Genomic DNA, 26,438 nt, shown 5'->3' on the forward strand with positions numbered 1-26,438 from the left:
ATTTGAATTAGCGGCCGTTCCCTTAACCTGTAACTCGGCAGAGCGGCCGGTGACACAGCGTCTGTAATGATCGCCGCGCTCAGCCATGAAACAAAGAGGCTGTCTGCCTCAGTGGAGGATGGGAGGAGAGCCAGCGCAGCAGCCAGCGCCTCCACGGCTGTGTCGAAATAAAAGGCAGTCAGGCAGAGCCCCGGAATGGGCTCCACGGGGGGAAAATGTTAAGAGAGCACAGTCTAATGCCTTTTATGATAAATACCTGAAAAGTGTGAGTAATGTGAGGAGCGACGGGATTGGCAGGGGGCTGTAAAGTCTCAGCTGTGAGATAATCACGCCAGTAAAAAGTCCCTCCAGGGTGATTCATCTGCCCAGTGGTTGGTGACAATCAGGTACAAGAAAAAGGAAAGATTTAAGGGAGTCAATGAGATAAGTGCGGTTAGAGGCTTCAGCGTTTACTGTACATCTGGGACTTCACACTGACTTGTTAGGAGCTGACTGTGATGGTTGCTGCCTCCCCCAGAGGCCGGAGTCCCACCTATAAGTGCTGCTTCAACTACTGTAGGATTCACATGCACATATTTGAAATGCAGCGTTGATCGAATGCGTCCAAATATCAAAAGACAAGTCTTCTTGAAGATGCTCCCACGCCTGCTGTTTGCCACACTTTATTTATTTGTAAAGTTTCAAAGGTCCCTCTTCACATTCACTGGCGCCCACAGATGTTCTACAGCTCACGTCTTTCATTGGCGCCGTGGATACAAGAGTTAAAGTGCCTACGCTGAAGTCAACAGGGGATGTGTCATCCACCGAACGGATGCTCAGTGAGTCACACCTCAGTGTGCATTTTGTTACTCGGGCAAAACATTCGCGTGGATCACATTCATCTGGCTAGAAAAGTGTCTATACTTGCATATTATACTGGAACACGTTATAATACAGACAATCATGAGTCCCTAGAATACAAGCGGCCCCGTGGACGTGGCGGAGCGTTGTGCTTCTTCGTCGGTAACAAAGCGGGTCCTGATACATCGTCTCAGAGCCACATTCAGTCGGCGAATCACAATGCTATTGCACGGTTACACAACACAGATTGCACGAGTTAAAGGCGGTGAGTTACGAAGGTCTTAATCCACCCGTGGGGGACAGCGGGGGGAGAGGGGGGTGAGGAGGGGGGGGGGGGGGGGGGGGGGGGGGGGCATTAGTGGACGCGGACGAACCCTTCTTTGGTTCACGACGACGCCGTAACAGCAGTGGAGAAACCGTACAAATGGAGCAGAGCTGCGGATCGCCTGTTCACAGAGATCCGTCCATAGAAATCAAGGGATTATGAACTCTATACACGCCGTATGTTCGTCACTGTACAACGCGGACACGTTCGGCACGAAGGCAACGTAACAACACTACACACAGTCTACACACGGACCTCTAACACCTCTACAACACTGCAGCCAAGTGCGGGACTTGTTACTGGTGCCGCGTGTTCCCATTAAGAGCTAGCGGACAATGTGATGGTCACATACTGGTCACACTTTACATTAATGCTGTTTAAGACTAGAGGGTTCAATACATTGTGCTCCGTTTCTTACCAAAAAAAATAATGCTTCGATGCTGCTCTTCAAATACAGTAGTACAGCAGTAAAATGGGGTTGTTCTAGCGGCATAATCTTGTGTTAAACTGTTTTTATATGATTTAAGTTGTCTGTGCAGACAGTGGCTGTTGGCTGCTGCGCGTTGCGAGAGGAGAAAACACCTGTGAGCGAAGCCCTTCCGGTCCGTGCGAGACCGGAAGTAAGCTTTTTTTTTTTTCTTTTTTTTTTCTTTTTTTTTACAAGTCGTGTCCCAGTCGCTCGATCTCTTCAACCAGGAAGTCGATGTCGGACCGGGTGGCGGCTGCGTTGGAGATGACCATGCGGAAGAAGTTGACCTTGTCCCCCTGCGGCTGGTAGCCCACCATGGTGGTGCCGGACTCCATCATCATCGCCTTGATCTTCGGCGCCACCTGTGGAGGAGGGCGCGAGGCTGTTAGCGCGCGGCACGAGTCCACCCGTGGAGGCGTGGCGGGTGGCGGTGGGGGGCGGGTCCTTACCTTGTGCAGCCTCTGCCTCCGCTCCTCGCCGCCGGGCACGAGGCGCAGGCTCGGCGGCACGTACCAGAAGCACACGTTGGTGTGCTGCGGCTGATAAGAGGAAACGGGAACAACATTTGTAACGAGCGCCGATAAAAAACACGGGCCCTCTGTAATTTCCGCTTCTCCTGTCGGCGCGTGCAAAATGATCCAATTAATTACACAAGCACGTTAGGACGCGTTTCTGAAAAGCCGAAGGGTCCAGATAAGAATAATAAAGACAACTCCCTGTGGTTTGGCCGCAGCATGCAATGGACCGGGATTTATAATCGTCTGATAACTCAGTACAGTGGACACGTGGGTGCTCATTGCAAGGTAATCGCTCCCAGATAAATCGATGAACTCACCTCTCCATCAAACACCATCTGGAAGCCCTCTCTGTGCTTTATCTTATTGTAGAGATACGCCGACAGGTCCAGGCACTTGTCAATATGCTGCTCGAACCCAACGGTTCCCTTTCGGGTCAGGAGAGATTTAACACAAGCGTATTTAGCGATCACCGTGAGGTCCGACAGCACAAACGAAGGCATGGCTGCGGAGGAACGCACCTTTGCCTTCCACATGAGCCAGAACTTAAAGATGTCCACGTGTCGCCCACACTGGATGGCCTTGTCGCCCGTGTCGTAGGTGACGTCGTACTGTTTGTCCGGCTGGAACAGGTACCCGGCGCACATGGAGTTGCAGCCTTGTAATACTCCCTGCCGTGACAACAGCAGCCTGCGTTACCCCGCATCCCGTGTGTGTGTGTGTGTGTGTGTGTGTGTGTGTGTGTGTGTGTGTGTGTGTGTGTGTGTGTGTGTGTGTGTGTGTGAGTGTGTGTGTGGTGTTTACAGGCGTGTGGTCTCACCCTCTCTCTGACCAGAATGGCTGAGCACTGCAGCGGCACTCCCATCATCTTATGAGGGTTCCAGGTGACTGAGTTGGCCCTGCGCAGATATTGAACAGTAAACACAGCTCTGTGTGTGTGTGTGTGTGTGTGTGTGTGTGTGTGTGTGTGTGTGTGTGTGTGTGTGTCTCGTCATCTACCTCTCCACTCCGTTCAGCTTGTGTCTGTGTTTCCTGGACATCAGCAGACCTCCTCCCCAGGCGCCCTGCACACACACACACACACACACACACACACACACACACACACACACACACACACACACACACACACACACCGTACAGTCAGGACCGGTTACCTCCATCAACCGGCCCACATCAGCTGCCCTCTGCCCTCCTTACGTCCACGTGAAGCCACATGTTGTACTTTTCACATATGTCGGCGATTTCGTTGATGGGGTCGAAGGCGCCGTAGACAGTGGTCCCAGCGGTGGCGTTCACATACATCGGAACGTAGCCCTGGACAGAGAGCACAGCAGGGGGTCTTCGGTGAAACCACACCTCTGCTCTGTGTTTTTTAATGCAGAAGATGACGCCGACACTCACCTTTTGCCTGGCCTCTTTTACTTTGGCCTCCAAATCAGCAGGAATGACCCTCCCCCTGCAAGACACAGAGCAGTGAGTGGTCCGGATGACTGACCTCCAACCAGCCTGAGTGCGTGTGGGCCGAGCTCAGAGCCAGACCTCTCGTCCGTGTTCAGGAGGATCAGGTTCTCGGTTCCGAAGCCCAGCGCGGCGCTGGCTTTCTTGATGGAATAGTGGCTCTGGGAGAACAGACGCTCGTCAGTGACAACACACGGGGCGCAAATGTGCGGAAAGAGTGGCGTGAGGTGGACGGGGCGTGCGACTAACGAGCTCCGAGGTGAAGAGGACGAGCCTGGGAGCGGCCGCCATGCCTTTGGTCTTCACCTCAGGGAAGAACTTGTAGCGGGCAATCATCACGCTGTACATGTTGGAGATGGCGCCGCCTGCGGAAACAGGGAGGAGCCACCACAGGGTGTTCACAGTAGGACTATCAGAGGCGGCATCAGTGTGATGTGATGGCAGCTGGACTCGTACCAGGGGAAAATATCCCATCGCCCTCTCCATCAGGCCAGCCAATAATCTCCCTCATCTTCTTCAGCGTCAGCTGCTCCATGAGGACGAAGACCGGGGCGATCTCATAGGTGAACCTGACAAACACACACACACACACACAACCACAGCAGACCCGACGTTAAAGCATGACGCGAGTTAGCGTTTGCTGCAGGCGAGACTGATGGGATCGATATGAAACACGCTGATGCTCATACACTGTTGCTCCCCCAGCGAAAGCCCAACAGATGGAGCCTCGGCCCTTTTGCTGCAGTGAAATAACACAGCGGGGCTCATCAGCCGCTCCGGGAGGAGAAACCCGGCCTAGAATCAGCGCCTTTAATATGATTAACATTATTAGAGCCATTACAGGATTGATGAGTGGAGGTGTGTGCTCAGGTGCCCATAATTTCCCCACCGCTGGTTCCCAAAGTACAAATGCCTCAGAGGAGACCAGAGTCGATGTGCGGTTGGGTGCAGGTTCATCCATCGCCTCCTGACCGATATTCTACCCATGCAAAGACGCGAATCAATGGAACATTACGGATCGTCCCGTTCTGCCCCCGAAGTCTCATCGGCAGCTTCGCAGCAGCCGCAGGGGAGCAGTCAGATGACACTCTGCAGATGTGGCGCGTTAATTCATTCGTTCACTCACGCCGACAGCGCTCACTCACTGTGATTATGTAAGACCAGGATGTGATTGTCAGTCTATTAGTGTCAGTCAATATCTGCCAGGGGCAATTAGGGCTGATGGGGTAATTAATAAAGGTAAATTACAAGTATGGAAGCGACCTCCTCCCTCTGCTTCAAGTCGCCCGTGCTGATATTTCCAGTAACAAATAATGCTGGCATAAATAATGTTAAATATAGAAAATGAACTACTTTTCTGTTTTGTGTTTTGCTTCGGATGTCTTTTTGATCAATTAGAAACTGGTGAATAATAATGATCCTGCAGGGACTGCTTTATATATCAGTGATAATTGATATGAGCTACATCCACAGCCCTCATCATTAGTCCATGTGTGCTGCAGTGCACAGCTATGGCTGCTCATTCGGAGGCGGGCGGAGGAGCGGTTACGTAACGCCGGCCGCCGCCACATGAGACAAAGACACCGTGTGAACTGCGAGCGCCAATCAATATGCAATTTGGTTTGCCCGCGGGGCTGAATCACGCGGCCCCAGCCTGAACACGGGCCGGCGTCGACAGCACGGCGGGGGAGTCGCACCGCAGATGTCCGCCTTTGTGCTGCTCACTGCCGGGCTTGACTGACAGTCCGTTAGAGCTGCCGGAGGACTCTTCAGACAATGGCAATGGTAATTGCCGCACGTCGCGTCCAGTGTTTGTCTAACTCCTCCAAGCGCGAGGCCTCCGAGGCGCACTGATTACAGTAAGAAGAGGTCCGGCTCACATGTTGGTGTTGGCCGTGGAGGTGAGCCACTCTCCCGCCAGGCCCACGATGTCCAGTCCGGTGGAGAGCTGGTTGAAGAACCTGGGGTGACCTGTTGATAAGGACAGGAGACCGTCCGTCGCTTCATCTCAGCCGGGAGGCGTCCGCCATCATTGCACGCGCGCTAATGGGACCCTCACCTGTCCTCACGCCGTACTTGAGCGTGTCCCTGCAGTCCACCAGGATCTGCTCCAGGGACTCGGGCTGCTCGGAGAGCTCCAGGTTGAAGCCCTCCATGCCCTCCAGCAGCTGGTGCGGGTGGTGGAAGTCCAGCACCTTGGTGGACCTGTCGAACGTCTTCCGGATGTAGCTGGTGAGGATTTCCACAACCTCCAGCAAGAACTGCATGGTCGGCTCCTCTCCATTCTTGGCAGGCAACAGATCTACAAAATAAAGTTCACTTCACAAAATAGTTTTTAAAGGTCCATTTCACGTCATGGTGACCTCAGGAGGCCTAGAGAGCTACATACGCGTTTATTTATCATTCATTCTATTCATTCCCATTTTTCTATTACCTCTGGCGAACAGATTGGAGAAGTCCGTCTCCGTGCGTCTGAAGCGCACGTCGCCGCCGACGTTATCGCAGGAGAGCAGGGTCCTGGCCGTGCGCTCCTTGAGCGAGCTCACGATCCTGCTCCGCTCCTCCAGGCTGTTGTTCTTCTGCAGGAATCCTAAATGGTGGCAGGGAGAGGAGGGGTCCTCGACGTGGTTACACTTCCCGTACATGTCGGCGGCCGCGGCGTGCTCTAATAATTCTGCTGTCCCATCTCTGACTCCTGTCTGAGATCCACGCCGCACGCGGCTGCTTTTTTTATGATAAGGGTTCCATCCGGCCCCGGAACGTCCTATTTGTGGGCGGTGGGGCGGGAGGAGGGGGTGTCACCAAACTCAAGCCCAGCGAAAACAAATCGCTGTCACTCAGCGGCTGTAAACTCACCCGGACGCGTTGCGGGATTCATTAGAACTATTACAACGATCCAACACAAAGAAACGTTTTATGTTAAAATTTGTTTAACCGTAAAATATGCTGGGAAGAACACCGTCCGCATGTGAATCTTACAATGTGCAACAAGCGCCATGTAAGCTGGATCTTCCTTTTTATTTAATCTTATTTTGCGGTGAGTAATTAAAAGGCTTTAATGAAACCAGCGGAACGTGTCGGTCAGAAATAGCGTGAGATTGTTCCGCGCACTGGTGCGTGACATTCGCCATAATGGTGGGTGTCCGCCCTTGGTTCGCGCAGCGTGGAACACGAATAGACTCTCAGTGGAAATCGGAAAATCCATTCTGCATAATTTCCTATTAAATGTCTTCAGTTCCAACTCCACGATAAGTTTATGCTTTTGGCAGATATTGTTTTAATTCCAATTTATCAACATGACCTGTGATGTTGGCCTGTATTTACGTCTTATTCCTCCAGAAATTCGCGTTGTTTTCGTGTAGATCTAAATCGGTCAGTTCTTAAAAATGTTATTATGTTATTTGTTGCATAATTCTTATTGGAATATAGGGAAAATGCAAACTTACCACATATCTTCATTCCCAACTTCCTGGTGCATCCGTGAGCAACTCCACACCAGGCATCATAGCCTAGACGTTGTAATAAAAAACATTAAGGGCCTCGAGCCTAGAAATCCGAATGAAGATTTTTATTCGGAACAACTGAGTGTGAAAATTAAACGGAGAGACGTATGAAGTCGAGTGACGTTCCTTGCTGAAACAAAAATGGGCAGAATGGGCGTTTGGGGATTTTTTCAACATTTAGCTGCTCTCTCCGGGCCCCTGGATCTGGATTAGCCCCATTTCCACAGTATCTCACCGTTCATGACCTACTAAAGGACTTAAAATTAATTACCCGTTGATGTCACCCTAAAGATCTAATTGAGTGAAAAAACGCCGCCTAAATGTGAGCATCAGTCGACATGAGGCGGCTGGTCACTGACAGATAGAGAGTCTGAGCGTTATCAAGGGCTTCCAGCCACAGAGGGGATGGGGCACCTTGGATGGGAGGCACAGACGAAATCCTCAAAAGGAGCAATTTAGGGTGGGTGGGGGTGGGGGGTGATGGTGATGGGGAGGTAGTCCCAGTACGACATCCCAATTTAACTCTTGCTTTGGATCATTAGATAAATCATTGGCTTGCTGAGCTCACTGTTCTCGCTTTAACTCGGTCCAGTGTGTTTTTGTCTGTCCAGGAGAAATTAGACGGACAACAAGGAGGAAAAAAGGAGGAGGGTGAAACGAGAAACAGCAGACGCGCTGCCCAGTTCAATTTGTGCACGGGCCTAATACACGACGTACCCGCTGCTTTTCAGCACACGCAAAAAGCTTCGCAATGGTTTCAATGCGAAAATCCAAGAAACACACGAATAAATACAAATATACACATGCTGCAAAACACATTTTAAATAAATTCTAAAAACAATGAACGTGGTCAATTTTTATCCTGTATTTCCCGTGTCGGGAGCACATCCACGACGTGTAACCTGGTTTTAGAGCCTTTTATTTGTCTGGGAGGATCAGGCGAGTATTTGCTACCGGCTCACAAAGAAGCGTGGCAGCTCCACGCGCTCCACGCACTCCACGGTGCCCCTACAATGCCTAAGTGCGCCATTAGGGGCAATTTAGTATGGGCGAATTAAACAGCCACTTCAGGGGCAATTTTCATTTTCCCATGCAGGCACTTTGTTCGAGCAAAGCACGTTTAGCCAAAGCAGGGACAAAAAGCACACATAAAAATAAAAATAATAATAATAATAATAATAATAATAATAATAATAATAATAATAATAATAATAATAATAATAATAATAATAATAATAGGTATGGTCAAATATTCGTTGCAGCCTCAGGCTGGTTTTCCTCACTAATTTCCTTCAGTATAATGTTAGTGGAGGAGACCTGCGTCTGACAGCAGCATTCGTCTGTCACGCAGATGCCGGGAGGTCCGTACGGTGAATGAAATGCAGCGGTGATTTGTGGAGAAGGAAGCCTTCTCAAATGCCAGCGGACTCCCCCCCCCCCTTCCACTCCCCTCCCCTCCCCTCCTCCCCTTCTCCCCCCGCCACCACCAACCCCTCGATGAAAATGATTAATGGCATTGCCCGCAGAGTAAATAGCACACGTGAAATAGCATTTTATCTGTGATGGACCTACTTGAGCCTGGTGGTCGTAAATTTGTCGAGTTGGGATCCGCTTCGCCGCCGGAGGAGGAGGGTGCAGACGCCGCCATCACTCCCGAGACCCTGTGCCAAAGTAGTCTGCTCAAAAAGCCTGCTCACTTTTTTCCCCCTTCATTCCCCGCAAAACTCTTACATCCGCGACGAAAAAGCAATTCACCGGTCGAGACGTGCGCCTGTGTGTGAATGTGCCGTTTCGGATGCGTGTGCGTTTTTTTTTTTTGCTCTTTAACACAAAACAGAGATGCTCAACTTGGTGACAGACCTGTAGACGACAAGGACACAGTCTGTACAAGTTGGGATTCAAATAGACGGCACATTAACAACATCCACAAATGAAAATAAGAGTAAAGACTGGATTCCGTCACTAATGCCCACTGACGTATTTCAGCAGCAAATGTTCAGGTGAGATGATAAGAAGTAAACATTTAATTGTGCAAGAAAAAAACTATTCAGATCAGATTCTAAATATTGACGTCAACGTTTGTGTGGAAGCGAGGCCATGCGAAAATGCACACAAATTAAAGAAATGGCCTGCGTGACCGCATCAGTTCAAGGTGAGGGTGGCACTGGACGTGCACACGCAAAAAAAGAGCAAATCCTTCTATAAACAGCGGAGACCGCTTAGAATAAAGGCCAGGTTGGGATTTTGAACCAGACTAAATGTTTCTGCGCACATTTAATCCACATCACAGGCCAGGACCCTGTTATTTTACAGAGAGCGAGCCTTAATAAAACACCTGTTAGAGCATCTCCACTGGCAATAACGAAGAGCGCCTTCAATGTCGAAGCCGACACAAACACAAACGAAAAAGCCACTGACCGTGATTGTGGAGGCGACGTCCAGGTGAACAGGTGCAGTCCAAAAAAACCTAAAGTGAATTTAGCAGCAGGTAAAGTCCTGAGAGGAGACGCTGTCGCGCGCCGAGACTCCGAGAGGAAGAAGGCGCAAACCACGAGCTTCAGGTCGGATCTAGATCCACATCAAGGTGACCTTGCTTTCGTTGAAGTATGATCTTAATATTTAAAACCAGCCCGGTCTGTGTGTTGTCATTGCGCACCCGCGACTCGCACCAGGCGCTGCCTCCACCTGCATATTTGCGGAGGCGCTCTGCGGGTTTGACGCTGAGCGGCGCCGCTTCCCAGACGTCGAGGTGGGACTTTTTGGAAGTGCTGATTGTCTTCGGATCTATATAGCTCTGCTTTGAATCCCGGTCACGAACATGGACTTGAAGTTTGATGCTGTGAGCGAAACATTACGTGAGGAGGGACCGGCGCAGCGGGGGGAGGAGGGGAGGGAGGGAGGTGGGGGGGGGGGGGGGGGGGGCACTGTTTTTTGTTCTTGTGGAAAAAAACAAGAGGACAAGCGTGAAGAAAGCGGCGCAACCATCGACCTAAATGCGCCCTCACTGCTTTAATTCATTTATTTATCCATCTACCTCCAGTTACGTGAACGAATGCTTTTCTCTCACCCACGTGAGATCAGCATCGGGCGCGTTCACGCCACTTACCATTGAATCTAAAACCCGCACCTGTCACTCATTGTCATCTTGTTCGCTGACAGACCGGCGCCCAATGGTGAAGACGTACCTATAGGACATTATGACACGACCAGACGACGAGGAGCCGAGAGCCACAAGGTGGCAGTGAGAAACCAAGAATGGTCCACGCGGGCGCAGAGCCCAAATGGGCCACTCCACGAATACTTCACCAGGCTAATTATAAACCAGGCGATTAATCTGGAGCACGCCGCCATCACAGCGAGACGGGGGGGCACATGAGTGGACACGGGACACGGACACAATGAGATGAGTGCAGGTCTGCTTCCATCACTTGGGCTTTGGGCTCAGACATTTCTTTAAAATTCTGAGCAATTAAATACATCAGAAGATGAAATGCAATATTTTCACCTGCCACGTCACCGTTTCCACGTGTGTTTTAACCCCTCAGGTGCCGGTGGACACTGAGACTACAGTTGTAAAATGTTCCTATTATTCACGCTGACCTTGAAGGCACCCTGAAGAGATGGAAGCGACAGTTCTATTTCTGTGGGAAACAAATAATAACGTTACTCCTCCCGCCACATTGCACATCGCGATGAATGTGCCAGTGTGTTGTATTTGTCCTGAGGTCACAGATGGAATGAGTCATTCACAGAGAATTTGAGTTTCAGATTAAACATGACATGACTGAACAGCCGGAGTTAATCAAAGCACGTGGGGGATCTTCAAAAGTTTATATTTAGGGTGCAGTTTCCTCTGCGTTGCCTCACTGACACCACGGGAAACGCGTTCACTGTCTGCGGGAATGTTGAGAGACAGCTGCTCCGCACAGAAGGACGATTACGGTGAACACGGACTTGAGAGCAAAAATGAGAGCACGTGACTGGGGATTTTAAAGAAACTCTCCTTCAAAGCCATTTTAAGTTCGAGCACCAACTGCGGGCTCCACACGTATTTGTCCGATTGCCTGATTGGATGAAGTAAACTCCTGCAGAACCAACAGGCTACTGGTCGAAACAAACGCCTTTCTCTTGAAAGACACGCCAACACTGGCCTGAAGCGACGCGGAGACACGACCAAACATTAGAAAAACCACCGGGAACCAGGAGGTGGGGTTTGTTTGCACCAGAAGCTGTAGGAGGCTGTCCACGGGATGCGGAGGCTGAGGGGGGGGGTCATCCCACTTCTCTATTTGTGACAGTGATTATTTCATTTGAACGCGTCCAGCTGTTCCGAGAATGCCAGCTGCCAATTAGCCCGTGGAAAAAAACAACAACGCTGCACGGCGAGCGAACGTCACACGCGCCCCTCCACGTCTCATCTGCAGCCGCCACACGGTGTCTCACTGGAGTCACGAGAGACTCACCCTTCAAACTTTGGACCTTTTTCACCCCCCCCCCCCCCTTTGTTGACTGAACAGGGCTCTGCACGAATTCAATATGAATTTATTGAGATGAATATGAATAAAAAGTTACTACTGCTGCTGCTGAATTGAGCAGGACCAGACCTGCTGTAACCAGAGGCCAATGTGTGGCATGGACCAGAACCGTGAGAGGAAATGTGACAGTTTGGCTACAAGAAGAGCCGAATAAAGTAAATATAATGTGAACTAATGTGAAAGTTTGTTGTCATATAATTAACATGACTCACTGACAGCTGGTATGAGGCTGCACAGACCTGCAAGTGTCAGTTTATCCATGATAAGAATAATAATAAGAATGAGAATAGCTTTATTAGTCCCACAGCAGGGAAATTGCAACTGAAAAACAGAGAGAACCTTTACATACAACACACATCCATGAACAGAGCAAATGCAGTTAACAGTTCTGATTGTACAGTCTGATAGCAGCAGGTAGGAAGGATCTACAATATCTCTCCTTCACACAGCGAGGGTGGATCAGTCTGTTACTGAAGCTGCTCCAGAGCAGACACTGAGTCCTGGTCCATGATGGATGTCAGTTTAGCCAGGACCCTTCTCTCACCCACCTCCTGCACCGTGTCCAGAGTGCAGCCCAGGACAGAGCTGGACTTCTTGATGACCCTGTCCAGTCTCTTCCTGTCCCTCACTGTGATGCTGCTGCTCCAGCAGACCACACCGTACTATTGGATTCTCCATCTGATACGCTAGTATGGAAGTACAGCTTGTTTCCAAGCATATCATACCCTCCATGTTATAGTAATGGCTCATTTATGAAGAAGATGAGGAACAATAACATATTTTACAATATTCCACAAAGTTTACATTTATTTAAAAACATGACTCATCCTTGGTCACTTGTCGTCCACGGAATCAGAAGTTCTTAATAGGTTTAAGCAGATAAGAGTCAAGGACGGAGCGTAAACAGTCTCGGATCAGGGGACAAATACGCCTCCACGGGGAGCAGCGGATTCAAGTGTTTGCCCTGTGTCGTATTATTGGAAGTAAAAAGCTTATCGGCATCTAAACATATTTATGAATTCAATAAAGAGATGGAAATCAGCCATAAAGAAAGTCATCATTCTAATTAGACTTTAATCACTGTGTACTAATGTATAAAACATGGAGCCCAGCGTGACTCTAACTCTGCCTGACCCTCTTCACATAAATCTCCATTCAGAAGTTACCATTTTTATCAGAACTGGCATGAAATTCCCCTTTTATCGCCACACTTTTATATGTCTCGATATAACAAGTCAGAGTTAAAATCCAATTTAACACATTTTCATGGTTTAAATACCTCATACCCACTTTTTTCCTTAAAAGCCAATTAAACCGAGCTCTAAGTACAATCCTTTAATTTTCTAATAAATATGTAAATTACTATAAATGGTTAGTTGCAATCAGAAGAATTATGAAAAATAATTCTTTTGATATGTGATAAGGCACCGACGTGTCTGGTTGCGTTGAAGTTAATGTATATTCAATAAAATAGGGAACAACAGGGATTTAGGTTCCTTTCAGTTCCCCTGTTGTGCTCTGTTAGTGAGATGAGATTTATTATGAGGTCATGTCTCACACAATGGGAGCGTTATTGTTTTTGAAGGAGTCTCCTCGCTGAGCTCTGATGTTTAATGTCTCTATAGTTCCTCCGCTTTCTTCTAACACCAGTGCTCCACGTATTGTCAGTGTGAGCTGCTGCAAGTGGTCGGCGTTTGATTCCCGATTGTGTCCAACTCCAGCTCAGCACATCAGTCGCACATTAGAGTTATCACACTATATGTTTCTGATGTCTTTGAACGCACTTTTTTTTTTTTTTAAGATCAAGTGCCTTTCTGCAAAATCCCAGCTAAGCTGACAACTCTGTCACCAGTGAGGGGAGCTCTGCGGCTGAAAGCTACTGGTGATTCAGTAAATTCAGCTTCAGGCTGAAGCTTAATTCTTCCACGTGCTAAAAATCTAAAGTCCAGAACTTGACACATCTGTGACGGACGAATCAAACTTCACATCTTGAAGCCACTACATATAAACTACAAATTTAAAAAGCTTGACAACTGCCCGTGTTCAACAGTGTTGGATATTGAATATAAGGGAGTTCCTGTGGGTTTGTGTGTGTGTGTGTGTGTGTGTGTGTGTGTGTGTGTGTGTGTGTGTGTGTGTGTGTGTGTGTGTGTGTGTGTGTGTGTGTGTGTGTGTGTGTGTGTGTGTCTGCAGAGTCTCAGGCAGCACAGTTGTTGACACCAGGGATTTGATTCATGTCACTACAAGTCAGTCACGGCAGTTGATACGTCTGTGAGGAGTCGTCGCTGAATGAATTATTCAACTGTTCACCGGAAAGTCGAAACATATAAACTCCATCGCACGCTGTACCTCAACGCGTTAACAGGCGTTAGGATATTATTTGTAACAGCATCATGACAGGCTTGTTAAACGTGCATGACGGCATCATTCAGGCCAAATCTGGGGGAAACAGAAAGAGCTTAACTAAAACAAGATGCACTTACTGTACTGGGCGGGCTTCAGGGTGGGAGCCGCCCCCTGTGGTCCTGCTCATCAGCGCATATGGAGTCTGATCATATTCATAAATAAATAACACTCAACGGCAATAAGAGCTGTAAGAAACGTGACTTTAAGCACAGGATTGAATTAATACTCTGAATCAGACATAATCACAGCTGTAATGATGTTTTTATACAATGCCGTTGCGTTTTGGAATTTGTAATTGATAACCAATTTCGCAGTTCTTAAACCTTCCATTTGTTTTGGGAAAATGAACAATGTCCTTTTCCGATGAAGAGAAAGAAGAGTCTCACTGTCTCCTGAACAATGGAGAATGATGAGAGCCTGCGACAATGTCTATAGGCGTCGTCTCATAATAGGATCAGAAAATGTGGATAAAGACTTCTCAGTTCAAACGGTCAACTCTCGCCTGATGCTGCAGCGTTTCCCGCATAACTCCTCTTTTGTGACAAATACACGCTCGTTCTAAGGATTTTTTTAATATTATATGATTTGAATTTATTACCATCATCACAATACCGACATTAATAACCTGGCTGCTGTAGTAACAGGTATGAGCAGTTCTTCTATAACTATTATTATTAATTACTTTTAATTAGTTATTGTAACAATATAAATAAACACTGAGTGATGTGCTGTAATGAGGCAGTTAACCTGAGCTTCTCTTGGTGACAAGCAGCTTTAAATTCTACTAATTCAGTTCTGTGTAGAGGTTTTGATTACACTTCTTTGTTGAGCTGCATATTTCTTCCTCCCAATTGCATCTTCAAGTGATGAGACAAAACTGGATATTAATCAATGAACCAAACTTCGGTTTCTGTGTCAGTACGACCTCCTAACCTATGAACAAAACGTCCTTCATCGTCTGAAGGATACAAAGACTCACCCAATGTAAAATGATAATTATCTTCCATGCATTGATGTTGGCTGCAGCGACTTAGGCTTCTGGGGATAATGTGATCGTCTGACAACGGGGGGCGCTGTTGAGGCACAAAATGACAGATGAATGGCAGTTTGCGTCCTCGCTGACATTTTCAGTGGTGCCACATGAGACAGACGAGAGAACAGTGTGACTGCTGACGGGCAGTGATCACATGCTCTGCTCCACTCTCACTCACATCTACCTGCTACCGAGCGCATCACTTGTTTCTGCTCATTGGTCGTCAATTGGAAAGAACTCTGGGGTCATATTTTGTTTTGATTCAACGCTTAAAGGTCACATTCATCATGAAATAAAGTCTGTGTGCAGGAGACCACCGTGAAACTTAAAACACATGCATCACATGGAGGTGCCAGTGAGCAAGGCACCTCATGACAAACTGCCATAAATAAACATGAAACCTAAGCATGAAATCTGCCTCACACATGAAATCATGCTTCCAATCTGTCAATCAGACCAAGACACAGACTTTAACCAGTTCATTTTCACTTAAAGCTGCGACTGCGTCGTCATTGAAAGTCCATTAAACTCTGGAAAGCTCCGTAAGAAAAGAGGACCCATTAAACTCTGCACATCCTGCATCCAACACAGCGCCTCATCTCAGCCTGCGGTGTCACTGCTACTTCCTCAGAGGTAAAAACGACCCAACACTAATTAAGTGTTGGGTGTTTTTGGTGGTGGAAAATTGTTATTCTGACAAAATTGTTAAATCTTATTTCCAAATGTGAATTTTTGTCCTCGTGGTGACTTCAGAAAAACTCAGAGGTCACGGCCACTCTGAAAAGTAATTCAGTTATATTTACTAGAATAATATCAATTAAACACATTGTTGAGGTTGATCAGGTCCACAAACGGAACCTGCTACTGTCAGATCTTTAAAAGCACCCTCTTCATCCTGTTACCTCCTCGCTACAATACGACTTCACGTTAGAGCTCCTTCCAAAACAACAAAAGCGACTGGGGTAAAAATTTTTAAAAAGCACACAACAGCTGAGAAGTGAAGATAAGCAACATTCCTGCTGCAAGCGACAGCACAAGGTGCCCACTATGAAAATGCACTCAACGGGGAAAAATATCTGGTAATTGTATAAGTGAGGTTTAATGTTGTAAAACTTTGACAACAGTTTACGAAGCACAGCGTTTTCTGCAGGTGAAACGCCTTCGCACCTGCGACCCCTGTCCTGTCTCGCCGCTCATGTAACTGAGGGGGGTCGAATGAAGCGTGAGATGAGGAAAATGTTATAATCTTTATTCTCACACAGTATTTTGGTCATATCAACAATAGCAGATCTTTCCAAGAGCATGCTTTAAAAACGCCCCATATGGAGCGAAGGACGGACACTTTCATTCAACAAAAGCTATTAAAAATAGAATTTACAGGGGAGTGAAATCTTCCACCGAAGACAATGATCAAAACACAAGTTGAAAACTTGTCTTCCTTGATATGATATAGACAGTGAATTCAAACTCATGAACTAGAACTTCTCCATGGTCCCAAATTAACTTACAAAAACTTTGGATATATACACGCACACAAAAATGTGTTACACAGACCAGAAACTAGTGTCAGTGATGTCAGAAATCAGCCATCGAAATAAACGTAAAGAAGGCAGCTCACTGTGCACGGTAACTAATGTAGGACTGACTTATTGCACTATAGTGACTTCTACTTTAAAACGAGCAGCTGTTACAACGCACTCCTCGTGTCCTCCCGCTTCACGTGCTCCACAGTCTTGTCGTGGCACTTGCCCTTTTTGTTCTGGTGCGTTTTGACGTGCTTCGCCAGGTGGTCGCTCCTCATGAACCTCTTGCAGCAGTCCGGACAAACAAAGCGCTTCTCCCCCGTGTGAGTCCTCAGGTGTCTCTGCAGCTCGTCCGACCTGGTGAAGCTCTTGCCGCAGAACAGCCAGTTGCACACGAACGGCCGCTCCCCGGAGTGCCACCGCAGGTGCGCCTTGAGGTGCGACGTTTTCCCGTACACTTTGCCGCAGCCCGGTATGTGGCAGATGTGCTGCTTCTTCTTGCCGGGCTCGTCGCCGGACGCGGACGACTGGCAGTTCGGACACCGGCACCTCCTGCACCGCCGCGCGGTCGCGAGCGGCGACTTGGTGTGCAGCAGCGCGGCGATCTGCGTCTGGTATTGCGCAAAGTCCGTATGTCCCAGAACCAAGCCTCTCTGCAGCTGGAAGCGATGGGGTCCGAGGGAGGACGAGTGGCTCACGTGGTTCCCCTGCTGCAGGCTCCACCACGGAATATCCTCCCCGGGATTTGGGGACAACTGTCTCTGCTGCTGATGCACGAGGCCGGAGGGTCCCGTGACAAAACTTGGCATCGCGGGCGGAATGGGGGTCGGGGCCGCGTAGCTGACGGCGGGGACGTAGGTGGGAGGGCAGCTGGACTGCAGCGACTGCATGGAGCAAGGTAACATCTTGACGGGGGAGAAGTCATAGGGGTACGAGGGGTCCGCCGGGGGGGTGAGGGGCAACTCGTGGTGGGAGCTGAAGGAGCTCTGGATGTGCGCCGGCAGCTGGGGCTTGGAGGATAGTCCGAAAGTGGAGTTGCCGGTCAGGCTGCTCTGTGGGTTCCCATCGTTAGTCCACGGGTGAAATAAACGCGACGGGGATCCCAGAGTGGGGTCGTACGGGACCTGGAGGAAATCTGCGTGGTTGGATCCGTGGTGGTGGCCGATGCGGTTACAAGTGGCCGCCAGCAGAGCCAGCGGGGAGTGCTTGCAGTTCTCCGGCGAAGAGTTGGGAGTGCGGTCCTGCAGAACCGAGACACACAGTTTCTGCGTTACGATCGGAACCGAGAACAGTTTATGGGGTGAAGCGCCAACAACGTGCGCTTTTCTCTGTCAACATTTATCCAGTAGTTTAAATTCCACGCGCACTAAATCAGTCCAGCAGTCGAAATCGCGATAAAGTTGTTTTTATAGCAGAAGGCGTCATTAACACGCAAACTATTAGCTTTAGTGGACTAATTAAATTCTATGGCATCGGACTATAAAAGTGGCTCGACTTTTATCTTTAGTGCTTCTCATAAGACTCATAATTCGACGTAAAAACAACGCGGACGAGCAAGTTTCCAAGTTATTAAAGCAGACAGAAAGTTGCGCACAAACCTGGAGAAAAGCCTGGAGTGTCTCATTCCGCAGTACAGCCACCGCCGCCATGGTGAACGCGCTCCCGCTCGGTGGAAAGGAACACAAATAAAAGCGCTAATTTAGATAAATAGGCGCATTCGCAATAAAACACGCTCTTGCCGCGCAGGTCTTCACTCCTCGGTGCCTCCTCTCTCCGAGATATCCTTGGTGTATCTGAAGAGTGAGGGATCACTTCTTAGAATTTGATAAGGACTTTGGTGGGCCGCCAGCCAGTCAGAAATAAGATTTATTACTTTGAAGTTTGCCGCTGCCCAATCATCAAAGAATAGCGGCTCTTTGAGAGGGGAAAGCAAATCCTTTGAATCCACAAAGCTCCTATGGTGTGTTTGTTGGTCTGGATAAAGGAGCTGATTATTAGGGGGGATGGGAAGGGAGGAGATAAAGGCGGGACAATTAATGAAGTAATCACTATGTGGGAAATGTATATACACAAATAATTGGATTTTCTTGATCAAAGACCCTCATGCCGCCTGGAGACCCCAGTATTGGATGCTGTAGTCATCTGATCCTCTTTTTGTAATTAAGGATTTGTAGCAGAACCCTATGTGACAATGTGACATTGTTATCTCTGGAGATCTCCAAGAGCGTTGCCTGCCTGTTTGATGGAGGAAAGAGACCAAATCAAGTGACTCAACACAAAGTTCTCATCTCTGAAGAATCAGCGTCTCTTTTACATTTCTAATTTGAATTCAGATTTCTTTGTTGTGTCTTTGAACTACAGCGCAGCATTAAACAGTTAATTATGCCCTCTCTGAATTATTAAAACACTTATTTCCCTTTCATTCATATCAATCAGCTGTTTTATCAGAACCTTCCTCATTTAGATTATTTCCTTTGTGTGTGTGTGTGTGTGTGTGTGTGTGTGTGTGTGTGTGTGTGTGTGTGTGTGTGTGTGTGTGTGTGTGTGTACAAACTTTATGAAATTCCAGTTAATTTAAATGGCTGCTGCTGAAACCTCTGGTGTAAATCAGATGACAAGCCGCTCTTGAAATGGTGATGTCTCAATAAACTTGTCATGTAAATACGTCCAGGGAGGAAGTTCACATGGGGGGGAAAGCTCTGCAGGAAGCAAATGAAACAAAGGTATTTATACAGCGAGGGGACGTTGACACAGACTCTAACCTGACAGATATCGCTTTTTACCTCTCGTCTCTCAAAACTCTGCCGCTTTCACATGATAGTATCCAAAGTTTTGTGGCAGAGCAGTCGGAATGGAAGTTGTAGTTTTCTATATCGGCTCTCTGATCTTTATCTGGCTTCCCTGCAGAAACAATCACTGTCCTCTCAACTAGTTTGGAGCGGCAGATTTTGAATTAGATCTGTTCCTTTGAAGGGATTAATGTTCCCAGTCCTCTCCCACGGCTTTACACACAGTCATGAGGGAAAGGGGGAGTCCTGCTGGGCTGCAGGAGCAACGCTCAGCTCCACGACTGGCTACAGGAGCACTGTAGCACTGTTGACTGATTAAAACCGATGGAGATTAACCTTGTTTGTGCCGAGTTATGGCAGCGGATGGTTGCCGAGCTTACGGGGTGTAGCTTATGGAAATATGCGGAAAATAGTGAGGCCACCACCTTGAAGTTCAATTCCGAGCCACATGTCGTTTACATGATTCATGTCCTCCTCCCTTTTGGATGTAGGGACACATATTAGCATTAGCATGCGTTTTAATGAATAACGCCTCTGAGGTAATAACTAATCGATTGCACATTTCTCATTAATGCTCTAAAGATTAATTAGAACTAATGTTTTAGGCTCATGTCATAAAACTGTCTGTTATTTGACCGTCCTGTTGTATTGAACTTACATTTTTTATTTTTACAACTCATTGAAGATATCAATATAATTGATTTTTGTTCCTAAACAAGTCACCTATAATGTTAACTACTAATGCACTAATGCATATTTATAGATATGTAACTTTGCTTTTGACAAAATATATTTTTTTCCTATTGATAACTAATAGTTTGAGCCTTTATAATAAGGTCAACAGGTGAGAAAATGATGGAGTCAAAGGCTGTAAACTGTTAACCAGCTGTTACCAAGTCATCAGTCAGATGTCACAGTGGTCAACAGCTTCATTTTACTTTGTATTTGTACTGCAACGTGCTGTCAGTCGTTGCTTTTAGGTTTAGATGTCACTAAATGTCAGACGTAGTAGCCAACTGTCTCGCGTCAGTCCTGACGACTGGAAAGTAAAGAGGTTGTTCACCCTCAGCAGCATTCATTTTTCTGTGATTCTGTACAGCAGCAATGATTCAAGGACATAAAATGTAAAATATATATATATATATATACATATATATTAATTCTGCCTTAGAGTGGATTTACACATAAATCAGCTTTCCGTGTGAGCTGTCATGGCAAATATCAGCCATGTACGTCAAGCACATGGATTTCGAGGGCCATCAGCATTACCAAATTATTGACATCTTCTTTTGAGATACTTGGTTCGGCTCTAAATGCAAGTTCTTACATTTTAATGCATCTCAATGGGAAACCGGCGGAGGGGCGGATTTGGCTGAGCAGGACTTTGATATAGTTTGTAAGAAATTCATGACTGTGTGTTTGACACAATGTTCTGCCCCCGAGGCAATTTACTCCAAACCTTAACAGTTTGGAGCAAGTTGTACAAGGTCACCTCAGAGTGGCTTGGCTACAAGAAATGTATGTAGCAATCAATGGGAAAATTATGTCGGAGGAACCCCCACTGCAAAAGGGCTGTGGCTGTATTTTAGTGGTTACAGGAAAAAAACAAAAAAACAAGTTTGAATCAAAGCCTAACTAGAGCTAAATATTTTCATATTACTATGATATGAAAACATATTAAATATTTGTAATATCTATCTCCACCCATGCCGTTGCTGTGCATGTTTATTACCCAGTGTTTATAGATATGGCGTGTGAAAGACAACATTCATTAGAAAGAATACACCGAGAAGCACAATGTCGTGGCTTGACTACATTTATTTGACTCATATAAAAAAGCAGTTAACATAAAATAAATAAAAACTTGCAATAGTGTGTTGTTGAGATTTGCTTTGGTCCGGTTTGAAGGCAAAGAAGGCACCTGGACAGGAAGAAAGAGACAAACTACAATCACATCATTTAGCCAGTAATAAAAGATGGACACTTACATCATCAGTGTCACTTTGAGCGAACATCTCATTGTGTTGGCCCTAAGTGGATGTGGGAGAACAGAACGCCCTGAGATTTGGACTCTTTGAGTGAAGTGCGCTCGGCGGATCTGACAGAGTCGAGGGGCGACGCCACAACACCAGCCCTTTTCAACTTTCCATATTCTCCGGACAGTTGGAGAGAAAACAGGTTCCACATCTGTCTTATACAGGAGATATCAGAGACTGGAGATGGGAGAGAGCGGGGGGGAGGGAGGGGGGGGGGGGGGGGGGGGGGGGCTGCATGTGTGAGAGTGAGAGTGAGTTCGAGTGTGTGGGAGAGATGGAGAGGCGCTCGAGGCTACTGGGTACTTGAGCCGCTATAATGGTGTCTCGTATGAGAAAACATCTGTGAATTTCCTCAGTGATCTACAACAAAGTATAACTCAGAGCAGTCACTCAGCAGACCTTTGAAGTTGCTGTCTGACAGAAAGCTGCCATTGTTTGCAGCCCCCAACACACAGAAACTCCAACTTTGGTCTCACTAATTTTCCCTGCAATGCGATACAAGTCTTTTTTTCCCCCCTCTCCCTCTCGCTCTCTCTTCTGAGCCCAGGAAGCTGGGGGACTCTGCATATTCAAGAGCAAAGAGCAAAGCCTTGGCAATGTGCAGGCCTGGCCCGGGGTCACGTAAGGCGGGTCGGGTCATTTTACCTCCTATCGGCCCACCCTGAATGCGTTAATCCAGCCTTAAAGAGGGGAAACCTCCCTGATGTACAGGGTTACACCCTGCAGCGCTCCACCAGGAAAGATACATCAAGTACTTTAAGAAACGTCAGACCTAATAATGGTCAGCTTGTTTTGGGAAAAATACATTTTCAATCAACAATCTCTCTCTGTAGTGTGGCTCAGCACTGTGCATAGTAAACCTGTAAACCTAATAACCAGAACCACTAAACTATTTTTTTCGTCCAATGATGATGAGGTCCTCTGGAAGTTGAAGAAGTTGGCTCCTTTTACTATTCAGGTTTTATCTCCACCACAAGGAAAGCAAATAACCCTGTTTTCCTCTTCACTGTGGGACTGTTATTAGACCACCATTAGCACCAACAAGGGGCATGTGAGCATCAGAAACGGACCAATCAACACAATGCAGGACCATGCATCATGACTGTAATGGCACTTGAACCAGTATTAAGAGAATGCAGCAAAGTTTAAACTCTAAAATGATATGTTTAGGACGTTATACTAATATAAAGGATCAGAATCTAGAATGATGTGCAACAGACATGAAATATAGCCCCAAAAAAATTAAATCTGATGAATTAGAAAAGAAGCAGATTAGGACAACGATAATCTTATTATTGGTATGAACAACATGTTAAATAGCAGTAAAATCCTCCAGATGTTCCTGCAACAGCCGTTATTGGAAGAGCCTGTTGCTGGTAACTGTGTATGTCACATTTAGCCTAAATAAAGGAAAGTATCTGAGTAGGTGGTTGAAAATGTTCATCTCTGCTGACGGATAATCACAGGACACATTTACAGAAACCTGCTAACTACCCACAGTGACAGCGGGGGGTCCAGAAAGTAAGGCAAACGTTAACGGCTCCAACCTGAGCCCACTTCACCGTGACCTCAATCTAAGGCCTGTGTGGTCGCGCACCGGGTGATCCTCGCTCCCCCGGGCAGCGGCCAAGAGGCGAAGCACTGAAACAAGGCCGTTGTAATTCTCACTGTTCCTCGGAGCAGCGTTTACTCAAAAGGCAGCTGGTCGCGCCATCTGGGAATGCAGTGCCGGGGCGCGGCGAAACAGGTCCCACCTTCGGCCATGCCAAGTGTGCCGGTGCCCCCGCTCCGTCTGCAGACCCACAGAGGCTAATCACAATTTCACGCTCTGATTTGTTAAATCCCATTCCAGCGCTGGAGGCACCAAGACAACTTTAAAGTCAATAAAACTTCACGGCACACAGGAAACCAGCTTTCCCATACACTTTCATTGTTCTACGCACACCACAGTGGGAGGGGCCCCGAGAACGGCAGCGTGCCCCCTTTTTGGCGGGTGAAAAGGAAGTTGTAATTTGACCAAAACACGGGAAGACTGGGAGATTAGCAGCCGGGGAACAAACCCTCATCTCCTCATGCGTGCGTTTTATATTCATGCAAATGCCAGACAACAGAGCGGCGCACGGAGCGCCCTCAACAAACTGCAGGTGTGAGGAAGCTGAAACAAAAGCCACTGTTAGCCTAATGGCATCCCTTGTCATTAAGACGGCTTTGATGTATGCACTCCACAGACTCTTTTATCTCCGTGGTTCCCTCCGTCTCGAGCCGGCCCAGCCAGTTTCTTTATTCCAGCCGCTAGCGAACGCTCCTGCTGCTCGGAGGCCTCCAGTCACAGCCGGCACCACATCTGGCTGACACAGTACGTCACGACTGACCAGCAAAAAGCACAAGGGTTGAGATTGTAGCTACCTTTGGTGTCTGTTCGTCATCTGTTTTTCAGAGTTCGTAGGAACAAAAGCTGCGACGGAGCTACTCATTTACTTATGCAAAATGTGTGGCATTCAATCATAATATACTTTAATATATGACATCTGGATATGAAAAGCAAGTAAACTGCATTAAACCAGTATTTGAAAAGGCTGCACATGAAATACAGGTATTCAAACTTTCCCTTTGAACTCAAAGGATATAGAAACAGGACAATGTTGGCCTAATCGCGCTCCCTCTTTGAAGTGAGACATCACTATTAGGTGAAAAGGTAAGTATGCTTCTTTAGAAAATAAAAGCTTTTCATCATTTGTTAAGGCTGCAGCTTGAGTGATTTTCCTAAAGGTGGTTTAAAACTTTGGGCAACCGTGTTCGCCGCTGCCTTGGATGTGGCTCTAATGAAAGTGTGGCGCGCGAGGCGAATCGTTAAAACGGCAAGAACAACACCAGCAGCGACGTCGGCCACATTAAAGGAGCCCGCGCTCGCGCGCCAGATGTTGTCGGGTTTAATGAGGGAAAACAAGACGGAGCGGAGTTTACGAAGACGTGTTTAAAAAAATAATAATTAAAAAAAAAAAAGCACAGGTGTCGGTTCCACGGCGCAGGCGCGACGTGGCAGCTGTCCCTCGGCGGCTCGTCTGCAGACCTGCGGGACCGCCGGGAGGCCAAGGAGGCGCCGGAGATTCGGTTCATTAGGCCCGAACAGCTTCCACGCCACAGAGTAACAGGATTTCATAACACTCGCCTTTTGCAACACATAATCAGCCAACCAAGACAATTACGTGCACACCTCCGCTCACCTCCTCTCATATGCTAAAGCAGGCAATCAGCCAGGGAGTTAATTTGGCAGAGAAAAACAGGGGAAGAAACACCCACTCTGGCACCATTTGTCACCACAGTCCAACCTTGTTATTCAAACTAGCGGAGCCTATTTGAAATTCCTCTCCACAGTAAAACAGGGCCAAAATAATCAAGGGAGCATGATCACACTTAATTGATTCAGTGTACTTTTAAGATGCACTACAGGGTGCACGGGGTGACCTATTTCAGGCTGCTCTTCAGAGGAACCAACTATCCCAGCAAGGGAGTAATGCACAATGAGGATTTTAATTATTGCAGGATCTGCGGCTACGACCGGAGGTGAAAAGCTTCTGAACCGACTGTGACACCGCATTAGAACACTGCCAGTGGTCCGGGGTGTTAACGTTTGAATTTTCAGCGGCGTTAAATATGATCATGGACGCCGACGATTTGGACTTTGTCTTTTTCTAGGAATAGCAGTCAGCACAAAATTGACATTAACATGGTTTTTAGACAATTTTGTTTTCAGATTTTGCCAAATTGCGTTTGTTGCATGTTTTTTTTTTTAAACATATGAGGGACGCGCTAGGAATGTAAAGCTAACATGTTCCAGGACTTTTCACAGATGCAAATATTCTTTTACGCTAAATGATGGTAAATGCCACGTTTTTGAGGGTTATTAATTATTTAGATTCAAATGTACTAAATACTGAGTGCAGAGAGGGCGAGTGGGGCCTCGGTGTCTGACCTCTGCTGCAGGATGTGATGGACACACTGGTCCTTTTGAAACCTACTGGGATTTGCATGAATCTGAACTTAAGCGAAGCGGTCTCGCTATCTAGGCAGAGCTCTAATGTTTTCCCCACTGAGCATAAGGAGGGTGAGATCCTCAGTCATACCACCCTACTCTTCCTATTAAGATCAAAATCTCCTCCAAGGCCCTCGGGTGTCAACAAAAGGAGATGCAGTAAATGATATGCAAATTGAAAAGAAAAAAAATAGCTCTACAAATCAACTCGCCAACCCTGCATTTCCGACACTTCACATCTTAAAAGAAAATTCCTGTATTTAGGGTAAATTTCAAAGTGAGGTCTGGCTCTGCCTCTGTGAGGCTATGTGTGGTGATTCCCGCACTCAGACAGTACAAAGCCCCTCTAACTACAGGGAGCTCACTGTGGGAGAACTCGTCGGGAGAGTTTGGGCTTTCAGAAGGATTTGTCTCTGTATCCGTCTTAGACAACAGACATAATGTTAGATGTAGATGTTTCCAAGTCAGGATAAAATCACTGCCTGCAACAAAAGGCCAGTGATTGTATGATGTTGTTCTAATATAATGATATTTCTCTGAATTTCCATCAAATGGAATAATATGCTATTATTACAAGACAATGAATGATTTATATTCTCTCAGATTTCTGTCAGTAATTTTAACATTTTGTATCAACAGCTGCATGATGTTAATAATCAACACCTGGCCTTATTTTATATGAAACCATAAATTAGTGCTCCGCAATACAATGACTTTGCAAGATGCATCTTCATAATGAGACCTCCCCTCTTACTGCACCGCGTGACGTATCAGCGTATTGTTGAAAGATTATTTATTTATGCCACATCTGTAACGATCACACAGCTGTTTTCGAGCATCTAGAAAAAAAAATTAAATATATAAAAATGTATTCAAAGTGTAAATCTAGCAGTAGGAGGACCAACAGAAGCAAATCAAGAACAGGACTGGGGAAAAGGTCTTCTGGTGAAATGTAGTAACTATAATTAAG

The 26,438-nt window shown here is 47.0% G+C and overlaps 3 protein-coding genes across 7 annotated transcripts in view; all 3 read right to left on the reverse strand.

The window, feature by feature from the left end:
- Nucleotides 1-646: 646 nt before the first annotated feature.
- On the reverse strand, nucleotides 647-9,962 carry LOC114846753 (glutamate decarboxylase 1-like). 2 transcript variants are annotated; one of them, XM_029135783.3, is made up of 17 exons: nucleotides 9,532-9,961; nucleotides 8,686-8,774; nucleotides 7,057-7,119; nucleotides 6,045-6,200; nucleotides 5,670-5,912; nucleotides 5,491-5,581; nucleotides 4,067-4,179; nucleotides 3,860-3,975; nucleotides 3,692-3,771; nucleotides 3,554-3,608; nucleotides 3,350-3,466; nucleotides 3,149-3,213; nucleotides 2,970-3,048; nucleotides 2,671-2,820; nucleotides 2,470-2,577; nucleotides 2,084-2,173; nucleotides 647-1,996 (listed from the first exon to the last, which is right to left on the reverse strand). In XM_029135783.3, the coding sequence occupies exons 2-17, from the start codon at nucleotides 8,759-8,761 to the stop codon at nucleotides 1,823-1,825; spliced, it is 1,776 nt and encodes a 591-aa protein (XP_028991616.1). In that variant the 5' UTR covers nucleotides 8,762-8,774; nucleotides 9,532-9,961; the 3' UTR covers nucleotides 647-1,822. The 2 variants fall into 2 exon arrangements, with proteins under 2 accessions (XP_028991616.1, XP_055360805.1); XM_055504830.1 differs by lacking the exon at nucleotides 2,084-2,173 and having other exon boundaries at nucleotides 9,532-9,962.
- Nucleotides 9,963-13,395: 3,433 nt separating this feature from the next.
- The window catches only part of myo3b (myosin IIIB), a 50,250-nt gene continuing 37,207 nt past the window's right edge, over nucleotides 13,396-26,438 (reverse strand). For 3 of the 4 annotated variants that reach the window (XM_055504823.1, XM_041068869.2, XM_055504824.1), the window contains one exon: nucleotides 21,200-21,320. The gene's annotated coding sequence lies outside the window, so the exon portion shown is untranslated. Of the gene's footprint in view, nucleotides 14,912-15,033; nucleotides 15,128-21,199; nucleotides 21,321-26,438 lie in introns of those variants that run through there. The other variant, XM_055504822.1, reaches the window with a different exon arrangement.
- On the reverse strand, nucleotides 16,316-19,057 carry sp5a (Sp5 transcription factor a). The gene is made up of 2 exons (XM_029137697.3): nucleotides 18,209-19,057; nucleotides 16,316-17,851 (listed from the first exon to the last, which is right to left on the reverse strand). The coding sequence occupies exons 1-2, from the start codon at nucleotides 18,257-18,259 to the stop codon at nucleotides 16,775-16,777; spliced, it is 1,128 nt and encodes a 375-aa protein (XP_028993530.1). The 5' UTR covers nucleotides 18,260-19,057; the 3' UTR covers nucleotides 16,316-16,774.

This window comes from Betta splendens, chromosome 21, assembly GCF_900634795.4.
Source record: "Betta splendens chromosome 21, fBetSpl5.4, whole genome shotgun sequence".
NCBI lineage: Eukaryota > Metazoa > Chordata > Actinopteri > Anabantiformes > Osphronemidae > Betta > Betta splendens.